This window comes from Zootoca vivipara, chromosome 3 (genome assembly GCF_965207765.1).
Source record: "Zootoca vivipara chromosome 3, rZooViv2.hap1.1, whole genome shotgun sequence".
Taxonomy (NCBI): Eukaryota; Metazoa; Chordata; class Lepidosauria; order Squamata; family Lacertidae; genus Zootoca; species Zootoca vivipara.
The window spans coordinates 19,800,724-19,827,768 of NC_142586.1; the positions used below are offsets into that span (position 1 = coordinate 19,800,724).

General features: G+C 42.8%; 2 protein-coding genes and 1 pseudogene across 3 annotated transcripts; 2 read left to right on the forward strand and 1 right to left on the reverse strand.

Annotated features, from left to right (window-relative positions):
* Positions 1-1,966: 1,966 nt before the first annotated feature.
* On the reverse strand, positions 1,967-14,049 carry LOC118082444 (glutathione S-transferase). The gene is made up of 7 exons (XM_035109959.3): positions 13,841-14,049; positions 10,390-10,496; positions 10,109-10,160; positions 7,582-7,714; positions 6,663-6,804; positions 5,598-5,729; positions 1,967-2,297 (listed from the first exon to the last, which is right to left on the reverse strand). The coding sequence occupies exons 2-7, from the start codon at positions 10,474-10,476 to the stop codon at positions 2,172-2,174; spliced, it is 672 nt and encodes a 223-aa protein (XP_034965850.3). The 5' UTR covers positions 10,477-10,496; positions 13,841-14,049; the 3' UTR covers positions 1,967-2,171.
* On the forward strand, positions 2,360-2,921 carry LOC118082524 (phosphatidylinositol N-acetylglucosaminyltransferase subunit P pseudogene; annotated as a pseudogene).
* A 1,473-nt stretch (positions 14,050-15,522) lies between the features above and the next one.
* LOC118082443 (glutathione S-transferase) lies at positions 15,523-25,249 on the forward strand. Of its 2 annotated transcripts, none has more exons than XM_088665661.1 (7): positions 15,523-15,972; positions 18,719-18,894; positions 20,054-20,105; positions 21,499-21,631; positions 22,611-22,752; positions 23,267-23,398; positions 24,234-25,249. In XM_088665661.1, exons 2-7 carry the CDS (start codon positions 18,808-18,810, stop codon positions 24,354-24,356), a joined length of 669 nt encoding a protein of 222 aa, XP_088521787.1. In that variant the 5' UTR covers positions 15,523-15,972; positions 18,719-18,807; the 3' UTR covers positions 24,357-25,249. The 2 variants fall into 2 exon arrangements, with proteins under 2 accessions (XP_088521787.1, XP_034965849.3); XM_035109958.3 differs by having other exon boundaries at positions 15,523-15,686.
* Positions 25,250-27,045: the final 1,796 nt, after the last annotated feature.

A 27,045-nucleotide genomic window follows, 5' to 3' on the forward strand; every position in this document is an offset into this window, starting at 1 on the left:
AATCAATCAGTTAACTAAAATGGGATTGGTTCACTCATGCTTGTATTATATAATATGATGCAACTCAGTTTTGGGTAAATCTATGCAGGTCCTCCCTGGAAGGTGCTCCCTGGAAGGACAGATCATGAAGCTGAGGCTCCAATACTTTGGCCACCTCATGAGAAGAGAAGAATCCTTGGAAAAGACCCTGATGTTGGGAAAGATTGAGGGCACTAGGAGAAGGGGACGACAGAGGACGAGATGGTTGGACAGTGTTCTCGAAGCTACGAACATGAGTTTGACCAAACTGTGGGAGGCAGTGGAAGACAGGAGTGCCTGGCGTGCTATGGTCCATGGGGTCACGAAGAGTCGGACACGACTAAACGACTAAACAACAACAACAACATGCAGGTGCACTGAAGACAAACATTTGTGCTCTTGGTATATTCAACCCAAATCCTTGTATCATTGAACATGAGGTCACTGCAGCTGCTAGCTAGAAAATACAGGAAAAGGTCAAATACACAGGACTTCCCTGCTGAAGACAGACTCTCCAAGTGTCCCTGTTTTCCAAGGACAGTCCCAGATTTATTTTGGCTGGGGCAACCCAGTCAGATGGGTTGAATGTAAATAATGTTGTTGTTGAATAGAACTTCCCTATTTTCATCAGAGAAATATTGGATGATATGTGATCAGTCTTGAGGCCTGTGTCAGCTGCTTTTCTGAAGAGTAGATGAGGAAAAAAAGTCAGGACCAGCTCCAGATTAAGGCGATTTGGGGCCAAAGTGCTCTTTGCTTGGCCCCTTTGACAAAGGGGTGAGACCTGTGGGTATAGGGCAGTATATGAATTAAAATAATAATAATAATAATAATAATAATAATAATAATAATAATAATAATAATAGCAGCAGCTCAGTTACAGAACATCTGCTTTGGATACAGAAGTTCCCATCTTCAATCCTCAGCATCTCCTGGGCATTGGGAGACAACACCCTGGAGGAGGGGCTTTGGGGAAGATTAAAATGGCAGCTAGACAAAGTCATCCCATGTTTACTCAGAGGACTGGGCTGAGGAAATGACAAGGGGATCCCTGGCTAGGTATCAGCTGTGGACCTTGCTATGGAGTTGGGGCCCTGGCAGCTTCCTAATGGAGGATACCTGCTCCTCGCATGCAACAGCCCCATATGTCTTGTTTCCATTGCTGCAAAAGCAGCGTAGATCACAAAGTGTAACAGCTCAAAATATGCTGGAAAGTGGTTTGAATGGTTGTTGTTTTAAAAGAATAAGCTGATGCACCTTATAGGAAATCGTGTTAACTCCCTTGATAAAACAGCTGCACTGGCTTCTGGCTCCTTTCCAGGCACAATTCAAAATGCTGGTGCTTGATGTGCTAAACAGCTCATGACTAGGTCCCTAGAAGGACCAGTTGCTCCCATCTGAGCCTGATTGATAGTTCAGAACTTAAGGATCCTCCTTGGGTCACACTAAGGGCCTTTCTAGCCTGGCATCCAGTCTCAGTGGCCAACCAAGGGCCAATGGGAAACCTGAAAGCAGGGCATGGAGACAACTGCCATCTCCCCATACTGGAGGAGAGACAACTGGCTGGGCCAAAAGAAAGGGCTCTCTGAGTGGCTGCATCCAAATTTTGGAATACACGAGGTTCCTTTCACATTCTCCCTTGCCGCTTTCCATTGGTTGCTGAACACGTTCCTGTTCTCACCCACTTCTACTGTGCTGGGAAAATGAAGTTTTCTATGGCAAAGCCTGCTTAGAGTCCTATTTTAATATGTTGATGTTGTTCTTATGGCTGTTGAAAAATATGGTTGTTTTATTGTGAATGTCAAGGGTTTTTTGTTTTTTTTAAATACTATTGCGAGCCATTCTGAGTAAAAGGAATGCATTAGATGGGAGGCTATAAATATTTGCATGAATGAATAAATAAATAAATAAATACCCTTGTCATTTTGCAGTACAAAAGAAAACACACTCTTGTTGAATATTTTAATGCAAGCACTTTACATACTTTAAAATCAATTTACCCCCCATGCACAGAAACAACATCTGCTCAACGTTCCGTATCGTCACTTTTTGCTTTTTCATGAGAGGTAACAATCATTTCATTTACAGGCCCGCTGGTTTTCAGCAGTCATAGTGACTCTGGCAAGTAGCCTTAAAATCTGATGCAATGCTTCTTAGTCCCTCGAGAAAACTTCATGCACAGTTGCGACATATGCCTCGTCAGGGGGCGGTTTCCTTTGGCTTCCAGGCTGCAGGAATTTCTTTATGGTGGGAAGATTGCTTGCCCTTGCTTTGAAGGCCTAGAGCAAAAGATGAACAAATAAAACAAATAAGTTTTTTTAAAAGCAACAGAATAGAAGCAGCAAGCCAGGACTGCGCCGGAGTCAATGGGATTATCAAAGCCTGCAGTCGGTTGAATGATGGATTTGGGTGGGTGGGTGTCTGCGAGGGCAGTTTAATGAGACAGTTGCAATCCTAGATAAATAGAAGACAGCACCATGGTTGAAAACTCACCGGCCCCATTGCCAGAGGGAGCTATATATGGGCTTTGTTCTGTATTTAGGATCCCAGTTCATATTTATGCTGTACCTTGTCTGGGCCTATATACCTGAATCCTGGCTGTTCTCATGGGGGTTAACATACTGGCCTCAAAAGTTCTGGGCTTTCGCTTTGCCTGTCTACCTTTTAGTTAGCGTAGGAATAGGCTATGTACTCCTCTTTGGTATTAGCATGATCAGTACTGCTCCACTGAATTCCACACACACCATTACAGACCACGACGCAGAAAATCAGAAATGGAAAAAAACCACAAGAAGATGCTATCCCTGCATTAAGAGATATTCCTATCAGTGAAGTAAACAAAATGTTTTTCTTGTCTGACATGGAAGACTGCCCTAGAAACTAATTGAAGAAAAAGGTTTTTTTTTTAAATTAAAATAAAAAATAACCAAAAAAAGAGCAACAGAATAGCTTCTTGAGTATAGACCAGGCATCCCCAAACTTCACCCTCCAGATGTTTTGGACTACAATTCCCAACTTCCCCAATCACTGGTCCTGTTAGCTAGGGATCATGGGAGTTGTAGGCTAAAACATCTGGAGGGCCGCAGTTTGGGGGTGCCTGGTATAGACCAACATCCTTTTAAAAGGATTTTTGAAAATACAACCCGAAGAGTTGTTTAGAAAGGAGTTAAAGGTAAAGGTAAAGGGGCCCCTGACCATCAGGTCCAGTCGTGTCCGACTCTGGGGTTGCGGCGCTCATCTCGCTCTATAGGCCGAGGGAGCCGGCGTTTGTCCGCAGACAGCTTCCGGGTCATGTGGCCAGCATGACTAAGCTTCTTCTGGCGAACCAGAGCAGCACACGGAAACGCCGTTTACCTTCCCGCCGGAGCGGTCCCTATTTATCTACTTGCACTTTGATGTGCTTTCGAACTGCTAGGTGGGCAGGAGCAGGGACCGAGCAACGGGAGCTCACCCCGTCGCAGGGATTCGAACTGCTGACCTTCTGATCGGCAAGCCCTAGGCTCTGTGGTTTAACCCACAGTGCCACCTGGGTTATGCCAATATAAAGCAACCATCAAGAAGAGAGACTTGCCCTGCACATAAAAAAGAGCTAATATCCACATGGTCTGGTTGCTGCTCCCCACCCCCGAATGGATCCCACTCTGTGGTGCCAACATCTAAATCCTGGCAAAAAGGCCCACTCTTTTGATATGGAAACAAAATGCTCCAATCAGCTGCATAAGTGGAAGCCTCTGGGCACATTGCTGGAGCTATGTGGGAACTTCCCTATGGTACATCTTCCTGAGTACACATTCCTGCCACCACAACCCACTCCCCAAGAAAAACTCCACTTCTCCCCATTTGTCCCAAGGATGTTGGAGAAATTTGCATTTTAAGGATAAATAGCATAATTCATGTTCCATGAAACAGGAAACTGTCCTTCAGCATTTGCACTTCTTCGCATTTTGCCATGCGCTTCTCCAAAAGAACTTTTCCCCTCCACAAAAATGGAATTTTTAGGGGAAAGTACACAAAAATCACATATACTGTAAGTGAAGGTGAGTTCCCCAAACGATTTCTATTGGGGGAAATCACTTGCAAAGGTGGTGTGTATTAGGCTACTACACTGGATACAATAGTCTCCGTGTTAAGAAATACGAGCACTAAAAAAAAACCTGGTGAAAAAAAACCTGGAAAGGTGGCAAACTCCACTTGAGATTGGAAAAAAGAGACAACTTGAATCTGGCAGATTCATCTATCCTTACTCCAATCTTGATTCACAGCATTTCGAAACTGTTCCACTAATGAAGATAATCTGGTTCAATTCATGTACAAACCTGCGCGAAACCCTTTAAAGCAGAAGGTTTGAAGTAATCCAAATGACTCCGTACACTTGGATTCAGAACAGACAGCAGTTTGGCGGCCTCATGAATTCTGAACCAGAAACACACCCTCTCACCCTGCTGCCTTCTTGATCTCTGATGCCACCAACCTGGTGTTCTCTGCTGCCTTGCCAGTTGGCATTGATCCTTTTACCACGACCTCTTTCGACCCCTGCTGCCCCTTTGCCAGTACTTGTATTCACAAGCAGAAAAGTAAACATAATAGTACCAGATGGGGATTGTGCACAGGGAAGCAGCTCTGTGGAGTGTGCCTTTGGGGAAGGCAGGGGGATTGTGGCCAAGGGCGTACGTGTTTGAGGGGGCGCAACCAGGCACCCCCAAGACAGGCACAGAGCCCTGGCAGCTGAGGCACGGCAGCGGGTGGGTTGGTTTAGAGGGCAGGTGGATGGAAGCAGCCAGCGAAGAGGTTCATCCTCCTTGCAGGCTCTGTGCAAACACACACACCCCAGCACGTGCCCCCACACCAGCTGCCCAGTCCACCGGGGGGGCATAACACTTGCCCCGCTTCAGGTGCCAGCAACCCACGCTATGCCACTGGCACTTAGGGATTGCCAATCTGCCAAGAACAGTGTCAGAGAGCCACTGCTTCAAGGTAGCATCAGGACTTGAGAAGCGTGGGGGAGAGAAGGTGGGCACAGTGGTCTGGTTTCTCCCTTGGCTTGCTTCATCACATCAACACCACTGAGTTGACAGCTTTGAGGGTTGTTGTTGATTTGACAATCAAGCACTGTATAAATCAATCAATCATGGTCACAGCACATTGCCTATAGATTGGAGGGTGGTGAGGAAGAGGAGCAAAGAGAGGTCACTGCACCCTGCCCAGAGTCCTTCATCCAGCATGCTGAGAGGGAACAGGGAAGGAGCAGGAAGGGCCATAAATCTATGGTACAACCTCTGCTTTGTATGCAGAAGGTTCCAGGTTCAATGCCCAAGTGGGGCTCAGAGGTTTCCCTGTCTGAAATTATTGAGAATTGGCCAGTTGGTGTAGACAAATCTGAGTTGGATGGACTAACGGTCTGACTTTCTAGAAGGCAGCTTCCTGGAATCGGTTGCCCAGATAGGGAATCATTATAGTCCCTTGTGTATAAGGGTCAAGCTTAGCCTTAGTTGAATTCTACACACGTCAATCCAGAGGTCAGAACCGACACATTCTGAGACATGACACATTCTGCACAACACACCCGACCAACAGTTTACCTGCAGTTGAGGGAAGGGTGCAAGAACATCAGATTTTAGCTCTTCCACCATTAAGATCGCTTCAAGCAGCTGTACATCTGCCCAGCTGAGGCGATTGCCAACGAGAAACTCTTGTCCAGGCTGTTTCAGGGCCTAGAAAACAACAATAAAGAATGTCCTTTTAATTTTGCTGGAGATTTTTGGGATAGTGTGGCCGACTTCTGTTCAAACGTCATATATGCTACACAGAACTTGATAGCTCCCTCCCCACCCCTCTCCCTTACAGGCGTATTTGGACCAGGTGAGACAGGCTCAAATAAGAGATAATGCAGGCGAAACCCCCCCCCCCCCCAAGCTGTGAGGGAATCACCAGAATTTGCAGGATTCCAGCTACCCATTCTCATTTTCATCTCCCCTTCCCCCCAAAAACCAGTCACTCAGCACACCATGCTTTGCCCCTTCTGGGTGTTTCAAGGTGTTTTGTTTTTTTTAAAAAACTGCCTTAGTGGCCCTCCCCACCTAAAGAGCTTTTGCTTTTGTGAAAACCTCAGGGGTTCCCCAAAGCATGCTGATACCTCATATGTCTGCATGATGCCATTTTGGCTGCATAAAAACAAGCACTCAAAGAATTGAGATCACTATTAGTTTACAGAGAGACTTACTAGACAGAAGTGATGCCTGGTGGAACGGCCATCACTTGGTAGCCAAGGCTGAGAAGACCTGCCTGCTGGGACTTGAATGCTTGGAGGGAGAAATCTAGCCCTCTCCCTGCGATCTATATTCCCAGCTATGCAAATCTTTATCAAGTGATGATGTTGAAAACCAAAAAGGGACAACCCCAGGCATCGATTTAGTCCATCCACTGATTTGGTAACAAAGTTGGGCAAGGCACTGCAAATAAATTTTTGGGGACCTGGAAGGAGAGGGTAAGGACTGGTCCTTGAAGTACCCTGCCAGTTGGGAATTATTGTCCAAAAGATCTAGAAGGCACCAGGTTGGCACAGGCTGGTTCTGGGTAATGTGTAGCTCAGTTTTGGGTTCCCCATCCCTGATTTAAGGTACGAATGGGAGTCGATGTTGTCATACCTTTTCGTAGACTGGGAAGTACCTGGTAGTGGCCTTCTCAAGAATAGAAGCAAGCTGCTTCTCCTTTTGCTCAGGTGGAGAGAAGGAATACGCCAGAATCATGCCCATCAGGTCCATGGTTCCTTCCACATACATGTCAATGCTGTGAGGACAAGGGAGGCATGGGTAAGGAAAATTAATCTGCTAGATTGAACTTCTTGGGGAAATAGGAACACAAAAATGGACAGTGGGTCTAGTTTACGTGGCCTGTTGACTTATCTTCGTGCATTATTTCAATGCTTAGGGGTTATCTGAACCCCCTTAGAGAGAACTGCAAGTTTCTAAGTGGAATTAGCTGAACCTGAGAGCTACTTTAAGGGAGCTGCAGAAATAGCAGCCTAGGGAGCTGCTACTGGCTGGTGGAAAGGCTGTTTGCTTCCAGTGTGTCCCATCTCTAGATATGTAAATAATGCCATTATTTACGAAGGCACCCTAAGCCTCCAGGGTTCCCTCTCTATCATCCAAAAGGAAGCCGAACCTCTAAATACTGCTCCTTGACACTCTAAAGTGAGAGCACATAACAGTAGGATGTTAGGGTAAAAGCCAAGGTTAGTCATACATAGAAGAACAAGGAGACCATTGAAATCAGTGGCCTTTTGCTCATGGATTTCAGTGGGTCTATTCTGAGTGTGATCAACATTGGACATCACCCATAAAATGTAACACACAGGATGAACACACATATGGGATGGGTGTTAGAACAAGTTAGACACCAAACCAGAAGACAAAATCTTCCAGAGTATCTTTTCCTTGGCCTCTCACAGCTTTTCTCCTCTTTCCTAGGCAATGCAAATTTGTGAGCATGTGCAAATACTGTTAATGCCACTGGGGTCTTTTAATGCAGCTATCAAGTACAGTATGGTGAACCATGATACAGTACTGTGCTCTTTCTTTCAGGTTCTTCCCATGGAGGTTATATTTCCCCGCGATGTAGTTGAGGATGGCCTTGGTCTGGACCAGCTTCAGCCCATCCATCTCGACCAGAGGGACTTGATCAAACAGCAAGTATCCATCTTTAGGAAAGCAAAGGAAAACAAGCAAAAGCAAAGTCATTCATCTTTCCAAAACGGTTATTCTGTGAGATTAAGGAAATGTGGCAAGATTCCTCCACAGTGAAGCACTTTCAAAGCTAGCATGCAGCCTCACTTTCTGCCAGAAGGCAAACAGCCAAGAGAAATTTCAATCTACTATCATTTAACAACATATCTCATGCCTGGAATGTGTGTGCAACCTTCCAAAAGACTGGAGGCTATTCCGGTGTCAGAGAAGAAAAGCTGACTTCTCTCTGCTATTGTGACCATTGATTCCAACATTTGACTCACTGAATAAGCTCTCCTACCTTTTCCCAGATGCCACCTGTGTGAGTGTCTAACACAAGATTGCATCAAGCTCACAACCTGAGATAGAAAAAACAACCAATACTTAACACAGTTTGCAGGGTTGGGGGAAAATCAGCTCAGCATAGCACAAAGTGCTTTGCTAGGGCTCCTATGTTAGTTCTGCAGAGAGACCAGCCCCTTTTGGCTTTCTTTCCCCGAAATGTTTCCACCCCAGCTAGCTTTTTAGAAGAAACGAGTAACACTAAGAACTGGTACAGTATTTGCTTTTTGGTTATTTTCCTCTTCTCTGCCCAACACCTTTTCCGTTTTGTGTCACATCTTTTAGACTGTTAGCCTGAGAGCAGGAACTGTCTTGTTTTTTTTCCAAGATCTGTAAGCCACTCTGTGAACCTTTTTGGCTAAACAATGCTTAAATAATTAAAAGGCTTTGAAAACATTGCTAAGCAGTGAATTTTCTATCACAGGTCCTGTTTTACATATGATTCAAACCTCCAGCCTCCCATGGGTTCTGCAGCATTCCAAGAATCAACCACACCTTTAAATCGTCAGATTTCTACATGCTCAGACCATTTGAATGTCAGATCCTGGGGCCATTTTATAATCTACCACCCCCAAAAGAATACACCAAACAAAATAAAGGGAAATAAGCTAATTGTTCCAAGGAGGCATGTTACAATATTCTATCCCACAACCCAGATATTCAAGCCCATTTAAAATTGCCTTCAAGGAAAAGCTTGTGGATTGCAGCCTAGATTATGTAACATGCAATAAAATTAAAAAGATATTTTGCACTGAGGAATATTACACATTTGGGGGAGAATATTAATTATGTTTTCTCCCTCCAGGTCTCCAATAATTAATATTGCATTTGCCATCCACATGACACACTCATGACACACATTTGGACATCTTTTGCTTTGTTGTATGGGGCAGCAAGGCAGGATAGAAATATATTACTACCAATATATATTTTACATTTTATATTTTATATGTGGGACATTCAGGAGCAGGAGCAGAAGAGGCAACAGTGTGACTTGTGCTTAATTTGTAAAAACACCTTTGGCTGGACAAAAGAAAGAAGTTCTGCTTCTTTTGCTGCTTCTTGTATGCGGGCATTTCACTTTTGCCTTGTGGATTCAGAAAACATGCAAAACCTGTTTGACCGGAGGTAACAATAGTGGGACAAATGTGTGTGTACATCCATGGATGCTGAGGTCTCTCTCAAACCACCTTCAGCTCTCAAAAAAACTCAACAACTGTCTAGCTAGCCCAAGAGTTCGGCCACATGCCTACTTCTAGCTGAAATAAAAATAGTGACTTCAGAGTCAAACACTTGTGAGAAATGGCAGCAATCTTTGTGCATTCCTCACTGTATGTTATCTATAGAATGCATGTTCTCATGAAATATTGCCTGCACCTACAGCACCAACATTCAATATAAAAACTCAGATGCACGCATGAGTTGCCTACAGTAAGGAAAAGAAGCAACGCAAGGTGTTAGGAAACAACCATCCATGATGGCTTTTGCTGCTCCTGTACCCTTTGTCAATATGTCATCTGGAAAGTCTGTTGAACTCCACTATTCTCTCCAAGGACAATCTTGTAGATAGTTTGCCCATCTAGCTAAATCTGAGCAAACAATCCACTTAACCACCTAGATTTAAGCCATTTATAACCTGGAAGATTTAAGCCTATTCTTAGTGGTTTAACTGATCATAGCTGCAGCATATATGCTGATAAAGACTTCGCATTTATAGTGCAGTTAAGATCAGTTTAACCCTCTTGTCAACAGCCTTAAATCCAGGTTATAAGTAAAGCTTCAGGCACTTGCTCTGATTTAGTTGGACGTGCAAACCACCTGCAAGGTTATCCATAAACAAATGAATGGAGTTTGTCTGCCGTTTCAGATGACATATTTGTCAAACATGTCAAATGGTATTTTCAGATTTTGGAGAAAAAGATACATGGGTAGCAAAAAGCTGTTCACTTATCTGGGCTTAAGCCCCACTGAATTTAGTGGGGTTCCCCGCTGAATAGGCATATATAGGTTTGCACTGTGAGTTTTACCTTTGATTAACTTCAAATACTGTTCTCTTGTTTTCAAAAACTCTTCTTCAAACTGGAAAAAGACAGGAAAACAGATCAAGTTATTTTCATTCCTATGTCATACCCGTTCTTTTTATTGCATAAAGGTACAGTACTGCATTGGTTCTTCTGTCGATACAGAAATAGCTAAGAGTGTGAGCTGTGAATTGTGAAATCTCCCGTTCAAAGCTCAGAGCACACAATAGTGCAAATTTCACAAGCAATCCGGTGCAAGGGGAGTCTTCCAAACATAAGCAACCAACCTCCACTCCAGCTGCTGCTAAGAGCCATCGGATGGACTCCATTCTTCCTCTGCCTTCAAAGTACGTCAGTTTCGGTTTCCCAGACATATTTCCAAGCTGCTGGTTTCCTGACGAGTGCCATTTAATGGGGACAAGAAAAAGTTTAATTAAATAAATTGTGTACACAACCATGCAGGTACGATTTTGCTGAAAAGTTTTAGTTACAGGTAGGTAGCCGTGTTGGTCTGAGTCGAAGCAAAATAAAAAAATTCCTTCAGTAGCACCTTAAAGACCAACTAAGTTTATATTTTGGTATGAGCTTTCGTGTGCATGCACACTTCTTCAGATACAGATGTGTATCTTCTTCTTCAGATGTGTATCTGAAGAAGTGTGCATGCACACGAAAGCTCATACCAAAATATAAACTTAGTTGGTCTTTAAGGTGCTACTGAAGGAATTTTTTTTATTTTGCTGAAAAGTTTGATTAGGTGGAGCAAAATGAAGAGAATACCTATTATGCACAGATGGAAAGGCTGAGTATTCTTGTGGTTACAACAGGGAACGGACTTGGAAGGATTGTCTATAGTCCCAAGCACATTTAAGGGGAGAACACTGTGTTCCAGTGAACATGGTTAAACACACATCTGAATTCAAACATGCTTAAGTTCATGCTTAAGTTCATTTCTCATCCCCTTCAGCTGCGCATGCCTCCCATTATTCCCACCCAACCTTCCCCCTCCACTCAGTCAAGGCACATGAGGTTTTTTTAAGCAGGTTGGAGGGGGTTATTGCAGTTTAACCAAGCTGGGGCATACTGAGTGTATAGCTACACAAAGGAGAGGAAAGCGAGGTTCGGTTACTTGATGTTTGTTCTCAGATATAAAAACCTGAGTGCAAAATTCAGATGCCTAAAATTAGCACCTCTGAATGGTGTGTGTTTCAAGTTACCATTTTCTTGGGAGAAAAAAAAACCAGTGGTACCTCGGGTTACAAACACTTTGGGTTACAGACTCCGCTAACCCGGAAGTAGTACCTTGGGTTGAGAACTTTGCCCCAGGATGAGAACAGAAATTGTGTGCCGGTGGTATGGTGGCAGCGGGAGACCCCATTAGCTAAAGTGGTACCTTAGGTTAAGAGGTACCCATTAAGAGGCCCATTGCGCCTCGGTTTTCAAACGTTTCTGAACTCGAACGGTCTTTCGGAACAGATTATGTTCGAAAACCGAGGAACCACTGTATTTTCTTCCATAAACAAGCCATTTACAACACTGTCAACCCAGAAAATTGCTGGAGATTTGTGTTGTAATTTCACGAGATGAAATTTGAGGCAGTATTCCGGGATACAGCCCCCCCCCAATTTAAAATTTAGCTCACATGATGGTATCTTAATCAAAAAGCCAGTTGCACAACACAACAGGTAATGCAATATAAATGGAACCTTATAATTTGGGAGAGCAGCGCTAGCCTTATAATCAGGAAAACAAATGCAGCAACCACCAAATCTGACTGCACCCTCGGTTGAGTCTCCATCCCCCTAAACCGAGTTCAAACAACAAAGAAACAGCAAACCATTGTTTACTGGCTCAAGAATGAACAGTGTGCATGTGCAATGCGCATTCCCTCCACCCTCCCCTCTTCACATGTTTGCATTTCTATGCTTATTTACTGACTGGTTAAACAACATTTCCTATGGTATCTGAGCTGGGAAACTCTGCTTTAAACGCTGCTTACAAACACAATATGACTAGGGTGGTTTCTCAGCTCAATATCATTATGTCTGAGCCACATCCTCTTGCTTCTCATACCTGACACAAAGGAGAACCCTGGAGGGAGAAAAGAGCAGCGGCTTGGGAGTTACTATGAGTCACAGGTATTAATTCTCAAAGGCTGATGAAAACTTAATCTAACGTAAACACCAAGTTTTCCATTGCCCTCAAAAATGGATGAACAAGACATGTTCTGCAAACATGTCACAGTTGAAAAGCTCTTTACCAGCTCTACATGCCCGGGCAGTGCATCGTTTAAGACGGGAATGAAATCCACAGCACATCAGAGAGGTTAAATGTAATAAGAGAAAAAGCAATGCAAACGGTTCCCCTGCAGGCAGCTTAGGACTTGCTAAGATCCAAGTTCAATGTGGCAGCTGCAAAACTGTGAGCTTTGCCATTCTTTTACATGTAAAGTTTGTTTCATTGACGTCATCTAGTTTATTTCACCTTAAAGAGATACCCCCTCGCCCTTAGCTGTTTTCACATGCTGATGCTTTCGTGGCAGAGCATGAGATTCAGAGGTTTGCAGCTGGACCCAGATGGGTGGTTGGGCGGACAATAAAAGTTTGCAGCTGGGGCCAAGTGAAAGGAGGAAATGGTATTGCCTTGAGGAGCGAGCCAAGTTGTTGCTGGTTTGGCTTGCATTAAAAATTCCAAAACCGCACATGTTCCATTCTTGTATTACCTGCATTTAACAGTATGCAGAAAATCAACATATTCATTCTTATTTATTTATTTATTTATTTCAAACTGTTCAGTACAGACATCAATCAACAGGTTTTGTTGTATGCAGAAACCAATTCTAAATTTAAGGACATTTTGCAATAGATCTAAAATAATGGTGCATAATACTATTAAAATGGTGACATGGAAACGCAACACAACACAACACATTATTTTTTTACAACACAATCCTATGCATGTCCAATGAAACTCAGTGGCACTCACTTCCAGGAAAGTGTGCTTAGGGAATCCCATCTTACACAACCAAGTCCCACACAGAAACAAGTGTCACAGAATTCAATGGTGCTTATTCCCAGAAAAGTATGGTTGTGAGATTTTTACAGCCTTTGATTTGCCCCCATAAAATGATGGTAGTCTGTTCCCAAATGTTTTTCCCCCCAGCAATGTATTTCTTCTATAAGAGCTCCTACAATGTTTCCACTCCCTCCAGCAACAGAAATCCCCCTTCTCACACCAAGAGGGAACATTCCTCTCTGACCTGTGGCTTTGCTTCAAAGCAAAACATGCCATTCTGAACCACATTTCATGCCCAAACATGTAGCAAAGACCCTTCTCTTTGCTTTCATCCAGCTGAATTTCAGCCACTCTTTATCTTCCCTTCCTATCCCTCATCCTTTGCCCTGGCTAATCCGCCCCATGCTTTATTTCCACTTGCCCTGCTTTCATAGATTAAAGTGCAATTATTTCTCCCCTCTTTCCTTGTGTCAAAGCTCCGCAAATGCATTGTGAAGTCAGAAAACTGTAAAAAAAAATATTGCATTGCTCCAAGTAGCTTTTTGAAGTTAATATTTAACCCGTAACCCATACAGCAGATAATTTAAAGCCTCTTAAACTGCAATCCTATATCCACATTGAGTTCCATCGGCTGCAGTGGAGCTTACAGTACTTTGCGGTAGACCTGCATAGAATTGCACATGCTAAGGCTGAAAAAGTCACTTATTTCAAACATCCAGTACTAACCTTTTGCAAAGCCTTGCTTTATCCGATCTCTTTCTCCACACAGAAAGAAATTGTGCTTTAAAAAGTCCTACAGCCTGGGAAATTCCACCTACTCTGGTGAAGTCTCTTTCCACTGTCTTACCATTCAGTTTTAAAAAGCCAAAGCTACACCTTCTATATTGATATCAGACTGACAGGACCTGTGGCTTCCTGCCAGGTGTAAATATGGTGCCAGGCGCTTCCTGCTGCATCATGCGTGAAACACCCTTCATGTTTTCCCTTCGCCCAAATCCCCGATGACAGGCATGGGTTTTTTTAAAAAATAATAATAATGCTCAGATCATTTATTTTCACATGAAAAGCACATGATTTGTTCCGTTGCTCCACTGACCACAATATTTTATCACTGGATTACGCCCTGTTACTATTTTTGTATGGGGTAGAAAACTACACCAATGAAATTACGCGGAAAGTACTTACATTGACATCTGAAAATACCCTCTTAGGAATGGCAAAAAGAGGTAGGCCTAGGAACAGCTGTTGTTCAGTGGTGGTAGTGCATCATCTGGTCCACATGCAATTGCTCATTTAATCCCCAGGCAAATGGAAAGTCAGATCGCACCATCCGAAAGCAATCCCCTTCGACCCAACAATTCTCTCGCTTTAACCTGGCCCAGAAGTCTGTCATCAGGCCAGCTGCTGCAAATCAGCAGTGTGCGGGTCCAGGGTCCTTCATGGATGCTCCAGCATCTCTCCTCTCCCTTCAGAAGGGAGCAAAGCAGAGAAATGGCAGCAAAATATTTACTTGCTTTACAGCTGTCCTGGCTTCTGTTCCCCTCTTCCTGCTGGTGGGATCAATACTGTCTGTTTCAAGTGAGGAATCAAAGGAATCAAGATTGCTTTACTGGATTCAGCGGGGTTATACGTAGTAGGATCGTGGTATCATAACCTTTTGCTGGAAAAAGAAAGGAGGAGAGGTGCCGGTACTCATATATTGACAAAAGTGCCGTGGGTGCCAGCACAAAATGGCTGCCATGGGCAGCAAAAGATGGCCGCTACACCATACCAGTAACCACCTTCAACACAAAAAAGCCTTGAATATAGGTATAAGGTCTTTCTTCTCCCCTTCCCTTCTTTTCTGAGCAATATTTTTATTTTCCAATCCAATCAAATGCCTACCTTGCAAAACAAAGTCTTGTCAGTCAGGTTTTCTCACCCACTTAACCGTCTATTACAAATTCAATAGAAATAGGGGAATGGGTGCTGGAAGAGGGGAGCGGTGAAGCATTTTACAATTTATCATATGAGCAGGGCTTCCCCCCCCCCCCAGCCAGAACTCTCCGGAACTCATCCTTCTAAGAGAACATTGGGGGGGGGGGAGTTCATGGTGAGCTCCAGGCCCGGAACCCGTTTTCTACAAAAATAGCACTGGATAGGAGCACCTCAAATTTTATTTTTTATCTTTTTTACATACACACACACACACACACACACACACACACACAATAATACACACATACACTAGGATAACACAGAATGCATCTGATGAAGTGAGCTCTGTCCACAATAAACTAGTATCCAGAATATTCTCTCTCCAGAGGGGAGCCACGCCTCAGGAATTTTATAGGACTACAGCTGACTCCTGACGCTGCATAGATTTCCTCCTCCCCGTCTGCAAGGGTGGTACGAGAGACAAAAGTGTCAGAAAGTTGTGGGCAACTCAGGCAAAGCTGATTCGATCTGTGCAGCAGGATAATCCTCGTGCAAATCTTCAGAGAAGGTGGAACAAAACCAAAACCAAACCAAAAAAAGCATTTTGAAGCTCAGTTTCTTTGCTTAGACCCTGGAAGGGGATTCAGGTTTGGAGGTTAGTACTGGAAAATGTGAAGTGCTTTGCTTTCTGCACTCAGCTATGTGGAAGTAATTTAAACCAGGAAGTGCAGCAAAGGTGGCAGATTAGCATTTTTTAAAAATTCCACTTTAGCAGGCATTAGCTACGGTAGAGAGCAAAGGAGAACAAGGGCTTTTTTTCTTTTTCTTTTTGAAAGCAGGACGGTGGGATTTTAAAGAGATTGGAGGGAAAGGAAAGGAAAGCAGAACGCAGAAACTACAGTCGAGTGGGTGGAAGGGAAGTCAAAACAAGAAGCTTGGAAGTAAGTGTTCAGTATCAGACGCTGCTTCCCTTTCCTAACATATAAACGAGGGCTGGAGGGGAGGGAAAATGGGGCCAGTAGTTCAGCTGTTTAAAATAAACTTGACATCTGCCAAAGTTTGCATGTTGCTAGCTTGCTGTGCTGGAGAAGGGGAAGAGGGATTTTAGAGAGTCGAGAAGTAGAATCTAAAAAGGTGAAAGCAAATGTGAGCAGAATTAAAACTAGCTGGGTAAGCAAATTGGATAGGCAGCTTTAATAGGGGATATATCGTGGCCGGGAAATAACTGCAAACTTAGACATTGGAGCACAAGAGTTTCTTTTCCTGAGTTGTGAGGGTTGTCAGGAGGGGCAGAGAGGGGAAAAAAGAGGAGCCTGGAAGAAGCTGGATAAAATAAACAAGGTCCACTATTCTGGGGTTTTGTGGTATGTAAGAGGGAAGAAAGTGAGGCAGGCTTCGCAGAGAATTCATTGGAACAATTTACCAACTGCTACAAGAACAAGCTGACAATAGTTATACGCCAAGAGAGAGGGGAAGCGGTTAGGGATGGCTTTTTCCTGGAAGCCTTTGGGGGAGTCTTAGATGGCTGCTAGGAGGAGGAGGGGGAACTTTCCTTCCATGACCCTTAAGGAAACCAATTGTTTCAGAAGTTCTATTCGCTGTTTAACATTTTAATTTCTTCTCAAATTAGGAAGCGCACAGTAGTTTTCAGTTCACGCATATATATTACCAAATGGATACTTCTGTCCAAACTACAAATCTGTGGGAAGAGAATGTGTTCCCTCCCTTTATTTTTATTTATTTTTAATCCCGTCTTACAAACACCTTTCAGTGTGGTGTAGTGATTGAAGTGTTGGACTAGGACCTGGGAGACAAGAAATCCCTCCAGACTGGTGGTGGTTTTTTTGTGGCTGTATTCTGCAGCATGTTCTGACACAATAATAGTGCATTCATTTTGGGTTTATTTAGCTTGGGTTTGTTCTGCAAGATTTCCCCAGTGCTACCACATTATTGCTGTCCAGAGGGGCTATAGGCACCACAAAAGTGGGGCAACTGTCCCCCACCGGCTAGCTGTAATAAACTGAGGTGTCTAGACCACTTCCAACAAGAATGGCAAGTGCTCTTTGGAACCCAAAGCAGAAAACATGAAGGACCAAACACACTCAATGCACTCAGCCAGCAGGTTGTGGGGAAACGAAAGGGGAATGTATGAAGACAGTATTCTGCATAATCATATTGTAACCCATGCAATATATATGCACATCTGATATGAGTCAGAGAAGTCAGGTTACAGAACCCAGCTGCAGTTAACTTAATACATAACACCCACTGTGGACCTGAGTGAGAACTGCAGCCACAGTGAGCAGGGTAAGAACTGCAGCCACGGTGGCCAGAAGGAATACTGCAGTTAACTTAATACATAACAGACACCTTGTTACATAAGTTGGTTCAAACTTTTCTAAATGGATGATAAGCCCTGCTGCACAGCAAACCACAAGAACAACAAAATGCTGAAACTGTAGTGAACCGGGAGGGGTTCAAGATTGAATGAAAGCCGAATGAACAGGCACGCTATATCAAATGACAATTCCTAGTTTGTAGGGGGCCTTGGGCCCATTTTGCTCCATGTTCCATGTGGCAGCCCTTCAAATATCTGAAACACTTCCTTTCCAGATCCTTTATCAACTTGCACATGTTTCAGCTTGTCAATAGCCTTCTTAAACTGTGGTGCCCATAACTGGATACAGTACTCCAGGTGGGGTCTGGCCAAGGCAGAGTAGAGTACTGTTATAGAACATCACATGGCCATTAAAGGCACAGCTAGAGGAGCAAATGGAGGTGTATAAAATTATGATAGACATATATATATATAATTATGCACAGGGTAGAGAAAGTGGATAGAGGGGAGTCCCACCCTCATAATGCTAGAACTTGAGGACATTCAATGAAGCTGAAGATTGGGAGATTTTCAGGCCAGGTCTTCCAGCTGGAAAGGGTCCATAAAAAGGCCAAAAGGCAGTCCAGGTACTGGACACCCAGCTAGTATTTCAGGCAAGGTCAAGGTCAAGAGACAGTCCAAGGTCACGTCACACAGAGGCAATAGTTCAGGCAATGTAATAAGGAAAAGGTGAGCTGAAGAGGAAGTCCATAGTCTGATCACATAGAGGTACAGTGGTGCCTCGTTAGACGAATTTAATTCGTCCCGCGAGTCGCTTCGTATAGCGAAAAATTCATTTTGCGAAGCGGCTCCCATAGGAATGCATTGAAGTGCGGTTTCCCATAGGGTGCCTCGCAAGGCATTCTATGGGACGAAAAAAAATCGTCCTGCGAAGCACACCATAGGAAACTTTGTCTTGTGAGTATCCATTGAAATCGCAAAACACTTTCGTTTTGCGAGTTTTTCGTCTTGTGAGGCATTCGTCTAGCGAGGTAGCACTGTAATTCTACCTCCACTATCATAGGCAGCCTGTTTCTGAATACCAGTTACTGGAAACAATACAAGGGGAGAGTACAGTACTGTTTTTTTCAGGCTCTGCTTGCAAGCTTCTCATAGACATCTGGTTGGCTGCTGTAGAACAAGATGCTGATCCAGCAGAACTCTTTTTGTGTTCAGTTCAAAAGTTGGCAGCTCTGGTTGCAACAGCTATCACTATCAAATGGTTCAGGGTACATCAACCCCTACTTAAGGTAAATGGTTAACTTAATTGCAAGGTCTGTTCTGTCTGTTTGATCCCCAATTTCCTGTAGCTTCTATTTTAGGACAGTCCATAACATTGTTCTACTGTGAAGCCATTTACCCAGTTGTGCAGTATTCGACAAAGTAGAAGGCTGAAAAGATGGCTGGGAAACCCAAGTTACACTACGTTCGAGGGAGAGGGAAGATGGAATCTATACGCTGGCTCCTTGCGGCAGCTGGAGTGGAGGTTTGTGTGACCATAAAAATAAAGGGGGGGGGAGGCAACGCTGGATGAATGAACTAGCAATAGTTAAGGTGAATGGCCTCCTTTGCACACACAGCGGAATAGATGTGCAGCATGTTATGCTATCAGCGCAATTCTCTCTGTATGTTTGTGTCTGCATACACAAACACATCCACTCCTACAACTCAGGATAATGTTGTAAGCATCTGGTGAAGCATCCCCAGCTCAGGCTGGCAGCGGCCACAGCATGCAGAGCAGCCCAAGCCCAGGCCCTCCCCCCCCAAAAAACTCGGACATTTCCTGTAAAATGTAAAAATCCACCTGGGTGGGCATGTTGGCCCTCCAAAAGAGGACATGTCCAGTTTTCCCCAGATGTATGGCAACCCTAGCTGCATAGGAAAATCTCTACCCCAAGTATTAAAACTATTTGGCTGCCAATTCAATGGACAGTTGTTTGCTATCAATCATACAGCACAATCTTATACATGTTGACTTAGATGGGAATCCCACTGAGTTTGTTGGGCTGTACTCCCAGGCAAGTGAATAGAGGTCATCTAATAAGCCATATTATTCAGAGAAATGCATGCAAAACAGAGAACCTGTGGGTGTGTTTTAGAATATATGTAAATTTATTTTTGACATAATAGAAAATGTTATATATAAAAGAGGGGGGGGGGAATCACACACCCCAGCTACAGAGGGAAGGCCAAGACAAATGCGTCTCTGGGAATGCTTCAGAATCTTCAACATGATCTCATTTCAGTGGGTTGGACGGTTTGTCTTTTGAAGTCATTTCAAGCAATAGAATTGTATGAATGGTGCGGCATTCTGAAAATAAACATAGCAAAGAAACTCTGCATTGTGTACAGACCAAGCACATGATTTCTACCAAGACATAGGGGCCCTTTTCATCCCAATCATCCTTTTTGTAATATGAATCAATACAAGGGTACAGCATGAGTGTGTGTGTGTGTGTGTGTGTGTGTGTGTGTGTGTGTAAAATTTAATGGCTGTATTGCATTTTGCAAGTTTTCAAAACAGTCCCCCAAGTTCCAAGTGCTTTTAAAGTCAAGGAAAATGACAAGCATCTGTACTGTATTGCTCTCAAGATAATTACGACATGAAAAACAAACATGATTCTGTTTGTTCTATTGTGTTTCAGTTTGAAGAACAATTTATAGAAACAAATGAAGACTTGGAAAAATTACGGAAAGGTAAGTCTATGGGTGAAGGTATTCTCTCTACATGGGACTGATATATTTAAAGAATCAATGGGTGTATATATATATATATATGTGTGTGTGTGTGTGTGTGTGTATCCCCCATTGATTCTTTAAATGAAAACCTAAGAAACCATTTAGTGTTGGGATCCACACCAGAGTCTACAAATACTGTTATTTTCATGGGTAAAAAAAAATGGTTTGGTTTTTGCTTGCACAGGAAAAACACAAAGGAATTTGGATTTAGGGATGTCGTAGAATTTCAACAGAAATTTGCCCATTTCATGGGTAAAAAAAATGGTTTGGTTTTTGCTTGCACAGGAAAAACACAAAGGAATTTGGATTTAGGGATGTCGTAGAATTTCAACAGAAATTTGCCCATGTCCAGAATGGAAATCAATCCACTTAATATGATTGGTATTCACTGTTGTTTCTTTCTGTCCGCAAATGATACATAATTGATTATTTATTTATTTCCTGCCCATAGCTGTCAAGTTTTCCTTTTTCTTGCGAGGAAGCCTATTTTAAAGGGAATTTCCCTTTTTAAAAAAGGGAGAACTTGACAGCTATCTTCCTGCCTGTTCTTCAGCCTAAGGTCCCAAAGAGGGGGTTACAATATTAAAACACAACATTGAAAACAGTTTGAAAGTACTTACAAACCACCACCGTCATTTGTGTTGAGTTTACGTTGCACTGAAATGAATGGGATGGCGTAACGCAACACCAATGTATGTAAGCTATGTAACTAATTCTGTAAGTTACATAATTTTATCACAGTGGGAAAGTAATGGATTGCTGATGAATGATCCTGTGTGAGAGGCAGGGAAAGGAGGATCTCCCAGGTAAGAGCTGGGAGGGTCCACCCACTTTTGTGTGAGAAAAAGGTTAAGATCTACCTAAAGAGGGCTTTGTGTTCTTTCTTTCTTTCTTTCTTTCTTTCTTTCTTTCTTTCTTTCTTTCTTTCTTTCTTTCTTTCTTTCTTTCTTCTTTTTCTCATTGTCTTTTTGTTTTCCTTTTGCTTCCTCTTTTTTATTAGTTTGTTTTTTTATTGTATTGTATCTTGAAAAGTTGCAATAAAAAACCTTTTAAAAACCTATTACAATGGACAGAGAGATGAATGATGAATAGAAACAGTGTATGGAATGAATACAGGCTGGAATGGAAAACGACGTCTTCTTGCATCTCTGTTTGAATCATACAGACCAATGGGGAGCCACATTTTCCTAAAGAAAGCTGCTCTACTGAGATGTGATCCTTATTAGAGACCGCAATACTTCAGTTTTAACTTTCAAAGAAGGCAGGCTGAATCAATCTGTAGTACTAGTTTAAACTATCTTAAGTGTGTGAGAACTGAATCACACATCCCCATTTTTTCCCTCCTTTGAAGATGGACAGCTCCTGTTCCAGCAAGTGCCCATGGTGGAAATGGATGGGATGAAGATGGTGCAGACGCGAGCTATTCTCAACTACATCGCAGCAAAGCACAACCTCTATGGGAAGGACCTGAAGGAGAAAGCACTGTACTTATGAACATGTAGAATTCACCCTAGGTTTATTTTTTGAATAGAAAGTCAGCTCTTGACAAAAGCTGAAAATACAGGATGTCTGCCCTGAACTGCAAACATTCAATCATCTTTCTGTTTATGCATCTCTTTATTCCCAGAGCTATATGTCACAATGTGATTCTTACAAGAACATTTAGGCTAAATCTCCTTGGGGAGGGAAACTGTCCAATAACATGATCATGCCAAACACATCATGCATCATGTCTGCTAACCTTCCATACCTGTGTGGAAGATCCCTTCGTGCATGCTGGGTTGCAATTGACTAGTTAAACAAATAAATGTCCTTCCAAATGGCTGCTGAAATGTATTAGAGCTGGTCATGATTTTTCACCTGCATATACCAGGCACGTCCAACAGGTAGATCGGGATCTACCTGTAGATCACTGGACGTCTGTGGTAGATCACTGGTAGACCACTGGCTACCCCTAAAGAAGCTCAAAAACTTTGACTCCCCTAAAAAAAAGACTCAACATTTTTGCCCTTCACCCCAAAGAAACGGGGCTTTCCTTCTCCCTAAAAAAAGCCCTACAACTTTGACCCGAACCCCTAAAAAATGGGCCTTTCTCCTTCCTAAAAAAACCCTCAACAATTTTGACCTGAACCTCCAAAAAGGGGGTAGATCACCGCCAGTTTTTAACTCTGTGAGTAGATCACAGTCTCTTGGGAGTTGGCCACCCCTGGCATATACTTTTAGGAAGGGTGAAAGTCACTTAAGTAGTTATATATATATCTGTTTGGATAAAGAGCATTGTTGAATCTGTTTCTATTCTTTATTTATTTACTGTATACATTATATCATTAATGTATTTCTAATTTTGGTATGTATAATATGCTGAAATTATATTTTGATTTTCTTGTACTTTGAGAGATAGCAACAACAACAAGAAGAAACAAAACAAACCCTGAAAGTAACTGTACTAATGGCTTCTTTCAGGATTGACATGTATGTGGAAGGAACAACTGATCTGATGGGGATGATAATGGGGCTCCCTTTCCAGCCCCCTGAGAACAAAGAAAAGCAGACCAACCTAATTTTTGAGAGGGCCACAACCAGATACTTCCCAGTTTATGAAAAGGTAAAGGATGGTCAGGTAGCAACGTAGAATGTGCAGCTAGATCTTAACGGCTGTAGGTGTATGGGGAGAACCATCTATAGCAGTAGCAAAATTCTGCAGCTGCACTTAAATGTGGAATAGTAAACCTGCAAATCTACCAACATTTTTGGGGGTACTACAACTCTCCTAATTCCTGACCATTGGCCATGCTGGCTAGGGCTGCTGGGAGTTGGGAGTCCAGCAAATATTTTGTTTCCCACCCACGATGTCAAGTTCCAATGCTACCGAGCAGAGGATCACAGCAATGAGGGCCTTTCGGTGTTATGCAGTGGGGTACATGCAGGTGTGTAAAATGTATATTTGAACGAAATAGCCAAGTGGCTACTCTCATGGGACAGTCCCTACCTGCCTCTCAGCCTTACATGTCTTAAACACAAAAGAAGCAGAAATAATCCACAACGAGCCTCTGTTGCCCACCATGAGCCAGGGGGCTACATACCCTCAACACTGACTTCTGTTTCTTTGTATGCCACAGGTTTTGAAAAATCACGGACAAGATTTCCTTGTTGGTGGGAAGTTCAGCTGGGCAGATGTCCACCTGCTTGAAGCTATTCTGATGGTCGAAGAGATGAAGCCTGATGTTCTTTCTGCGTTTCCTCTGTTGCAAGTGAGTGAACTAGGACATGTTCTGAGAAATGAGATGGAACGTAAACTGTAAGACTGTGTGTATTCACAGAGTGCAAATACAGCAATTGGATAAACTTCAATCATAGGAGTGTGTTGCACTTAGCATGTCATAATCTTTATGGTGGTGTATGAGAGCAAGTCCAAGTGGCCATCTGGGGGATATGTCTTGTGTCAGGCATATGGTTGTTTCTGTGGAGCAGGCATTTAGACTTCTGCATCTATTTTGCTTGATGATGAAAGTGCTTCATCTCCTGGCCTTAGTTTGATGCATTACAAGACAATCTGACCGAAAAAGGCTCACCAGATTAAAGAGTTGGAGGTGGGCTTGTAGAAAGACTATAGAGAAAGTTCAGATTTCACATGTGGATTGAACACGTCATGGGACCACATATCTTTTTCCATAGATGCATTATTCCACTGATTTAGACTCATGTGTATAATTATCTCTGAATACTTTTACCAATGCTTGTAAAAATATGCCCCCGCTTATTATTAAGCAGATTGGTTGCTTTTCAAAACTCCCATGTCATAATAGCACTTGAAACTTTATTTCAACCACTCAGAATTTGACAATCAAAGAGTTGTTCAGAATTCCTTTTTAAGTACATGTCTAGAAACAACAACAACAACATTTTCAAAATCCCTGCCCAAAGTTCACAATGATTCAAAAGGAAAATGGAATGGGGAGGGAAGAGGAAAGCAAACATTTGAAGCTGATGGATGGGGGTCAGACTGCTCTTTTTCTCAAATGTAAGCCCATCTATGTTGGTAAGTTTTTCTTTATTCTTAGAAGAGATTCTTGTTTTTTCATCTAGGCCTTCAAGACAAGAGTAAGCAACATCCCCACAATTAAGAAATTCTTGCAGCCTGGCAGCCAGAGGAAGCCCCGATTTGATGACAAGTATGCTGCAAATATCAGGAAGATTTTCAACTTCTGAGCACTTCAGCTATAACAATCACTGCTTTATACACAATTTATCCTGCTTCTCCACATGTACCTTTGCTAACTTTTTGTCAACAGCCTTGAGATTTTATTACAAATTCTGTGAAAAGTTATTCCCATATCTTACTCAACTTTTAAATCCATTCTGGTCGGGGGCATACTTTCAGAAACCTAGAATAATCATGGGTAATAATACAGTAGTGCAAAAAGCAGTTTGGAATAAGAAAACGATGGGGTTATATAGACCCTCCATGCTGCTCAGTCCAGACTAAAAGTATGTTCTTTCAGTATTAGCTCAGAGATAGAACTTGCTGGTGGCAAAAGTAGCTCATTTACACTAATTGGGATTTATGCTAAACATGTGGGGAGTCTATGATTTTGATCCTTGAGAACCCTGATACTGTAGATCCTGTATAGATACTGTAGTCTTAAAACTGAATTACAACATTTTGCATGAATTTCAGCGTGATGTACTAATTTTGAGAAATCAGTTGTTGTGTTCTATAATACCAACCCCAACATCCAGTTAGATTTATGCAAATTACTCAGAGGCCTTTCAATTTTTATGCATTCATATACCAAAGAAATTGGATAAAATGTTTAAATTAATTTTTTGTCCATTATTGGAAAACATTGCCAGGGTCAACAAACAATTGGTTATGTGCCACTTAGAATGTCTTCAGCCGAGCAGCAGCAGGAGAAATGTACGAATCATGTCAAAGGCAGTCATATGTGCTGTTAGTGATTATTACTATGCTACTAAATTATCCTTTGTCATCCTTGACCTGCAACACAAATATATTCAGGCACTGAATTTGTTACTATGTAGTAACTCAATTATTACCAAGGATAATTGCCTTAACAATTAAAATGCATTTCTTTCTTTTCTGTTGAGCTGTATTTATTACTACTGTTAGCATGCATCTCTCTGTGAAACATGGATTTCTTTTCTGTTGAGCTGTATTTATTACTACTGTTAGCATGCATCTCTCTGTTAAACATGGATTTTAGGAGGAAATCCTACTCATTTCACGTAAGCATGCTTAGATCTCAACCCAAATGGTTTTCCTCCCTACTTTTCATGTTCTTACATGCTTCGGTATGTGCTGATCACAGATTTTGGTTCCGACTCCAATTTGGCATTTTAGAAAATGGCCTATCTCAAGTGCAAAGTGCTTTGGAAGCTGCCCAATTCAGCTGGGGAGTCAAAGTCCGCACTGGAATAGAAAAGCTGTGTTCCTCTCCCTTCCACCCACAGTTCAAAGGAGACCTGCAAGTCACAGCCAGCAGAGTCAATTCTGGCCAGGGGTCAGAAATGATGAGCTCTACAAGGCTCTGGTGAGTGCAGGGGAGTTGAGCTGAGTACAAGAAGGGGCAGCCCTATCCATTAGCGCTGCCAAATGAGAAACATTGCCCATGTGCCAGCTTTTGATGGGCATCTCCAAAATCCATGCTCTCCTTTCTTAGGGTTGTTTATATTTGAAGGCTTTGAACTGGTCGGTCCCTTGAATAGAACAGGGATGGAGTTCTTGTGGGCCTCTTGATGGTGTTGAGTTATAACTCCCATCAAGCCTAGCCCATGTGGCTGATGGTCAGAGATGTTGAGAGGTGACGTACAGAGAGCAACAGCTTCCCGACCCCCCCAAAACAGAGGACTATTCTCAGCAATGGGTACATGACCACCACTCACCTCTCTGCAAAAAGGGCCTGAGGATGAGCGTTACACTTGTGATGCAAAACTTTCACCACTCCCATGCCTTTAAAAGTTTTGCCTTAGGAGTAGAATACTGTATTGTAAAGGGTTGTGTTTTCTTTTTGTCCCACATTTATTTGTTTTCCAGAGTTACCATGGGCACTTAACAAGGAACTAATCTGTTAAAAACAACAGTATTATACCAGGGTAAGCAGTCATTGAGCCGCTCCTTGGGTTTGTTTTTCATCCTCCAGCCAAATAGATGATACAGTATGAGAACTGGAATATTCACAAAGCAAATGATTACTGCTCTGATCATTTCAGAGAAGTACTATATTAATCCCTGTAATGGAATATACTACCGTAAATATAATAGAGAATCCCACTTCTCAGCCTTCTTAATTTGTCATCCTTGTGTCATCTCACAAGACTGGGCTTGCATTTAACCTGTGTTTATCCTTTCCCCCCACTTACCCAGAGCATTAAAGGTAAAGGGACCCCTGACCATTAGGTCCAGTCGCGACCGACTCTGGGGTTGCGGCGCTCATCTTGTGTTTTTGGCCGAGGGAGCCGGTGTGCAGTTTCCAGGTCATGTGGCCAGCATGACAAAGCCGCTTCTGGCGAACCAGAGCAGCACATGGAAACGCCATTTACCTTCCTGCCTATTTATCTACTTGCACTTTGATGTGCTTTCGAACTGCTAGGTTGGCAGGAACTGGTACCAAGCAATGGGAGCTCATCCCGTCGCGGGGATTTGAACCGCTGACCTTCTGATCGGCAAGCCCCAGGCTCTGTGGTTTAACCCACAGCGACACCCGCGTCTCTTCACCCAGAGCATTAGGAGGTTCCAATTTACACTGCTTCTTTATCTTGGTAGCTCCCCAGGGTTTGCTGTTTAAAGGGGTGAAAGAATTCTGCGAATTCTAACCAGCATTTAGAAGGGTAATGAAACATGCTGAAATTCAATCTCAGTTTGAAAACTCTATCCTGG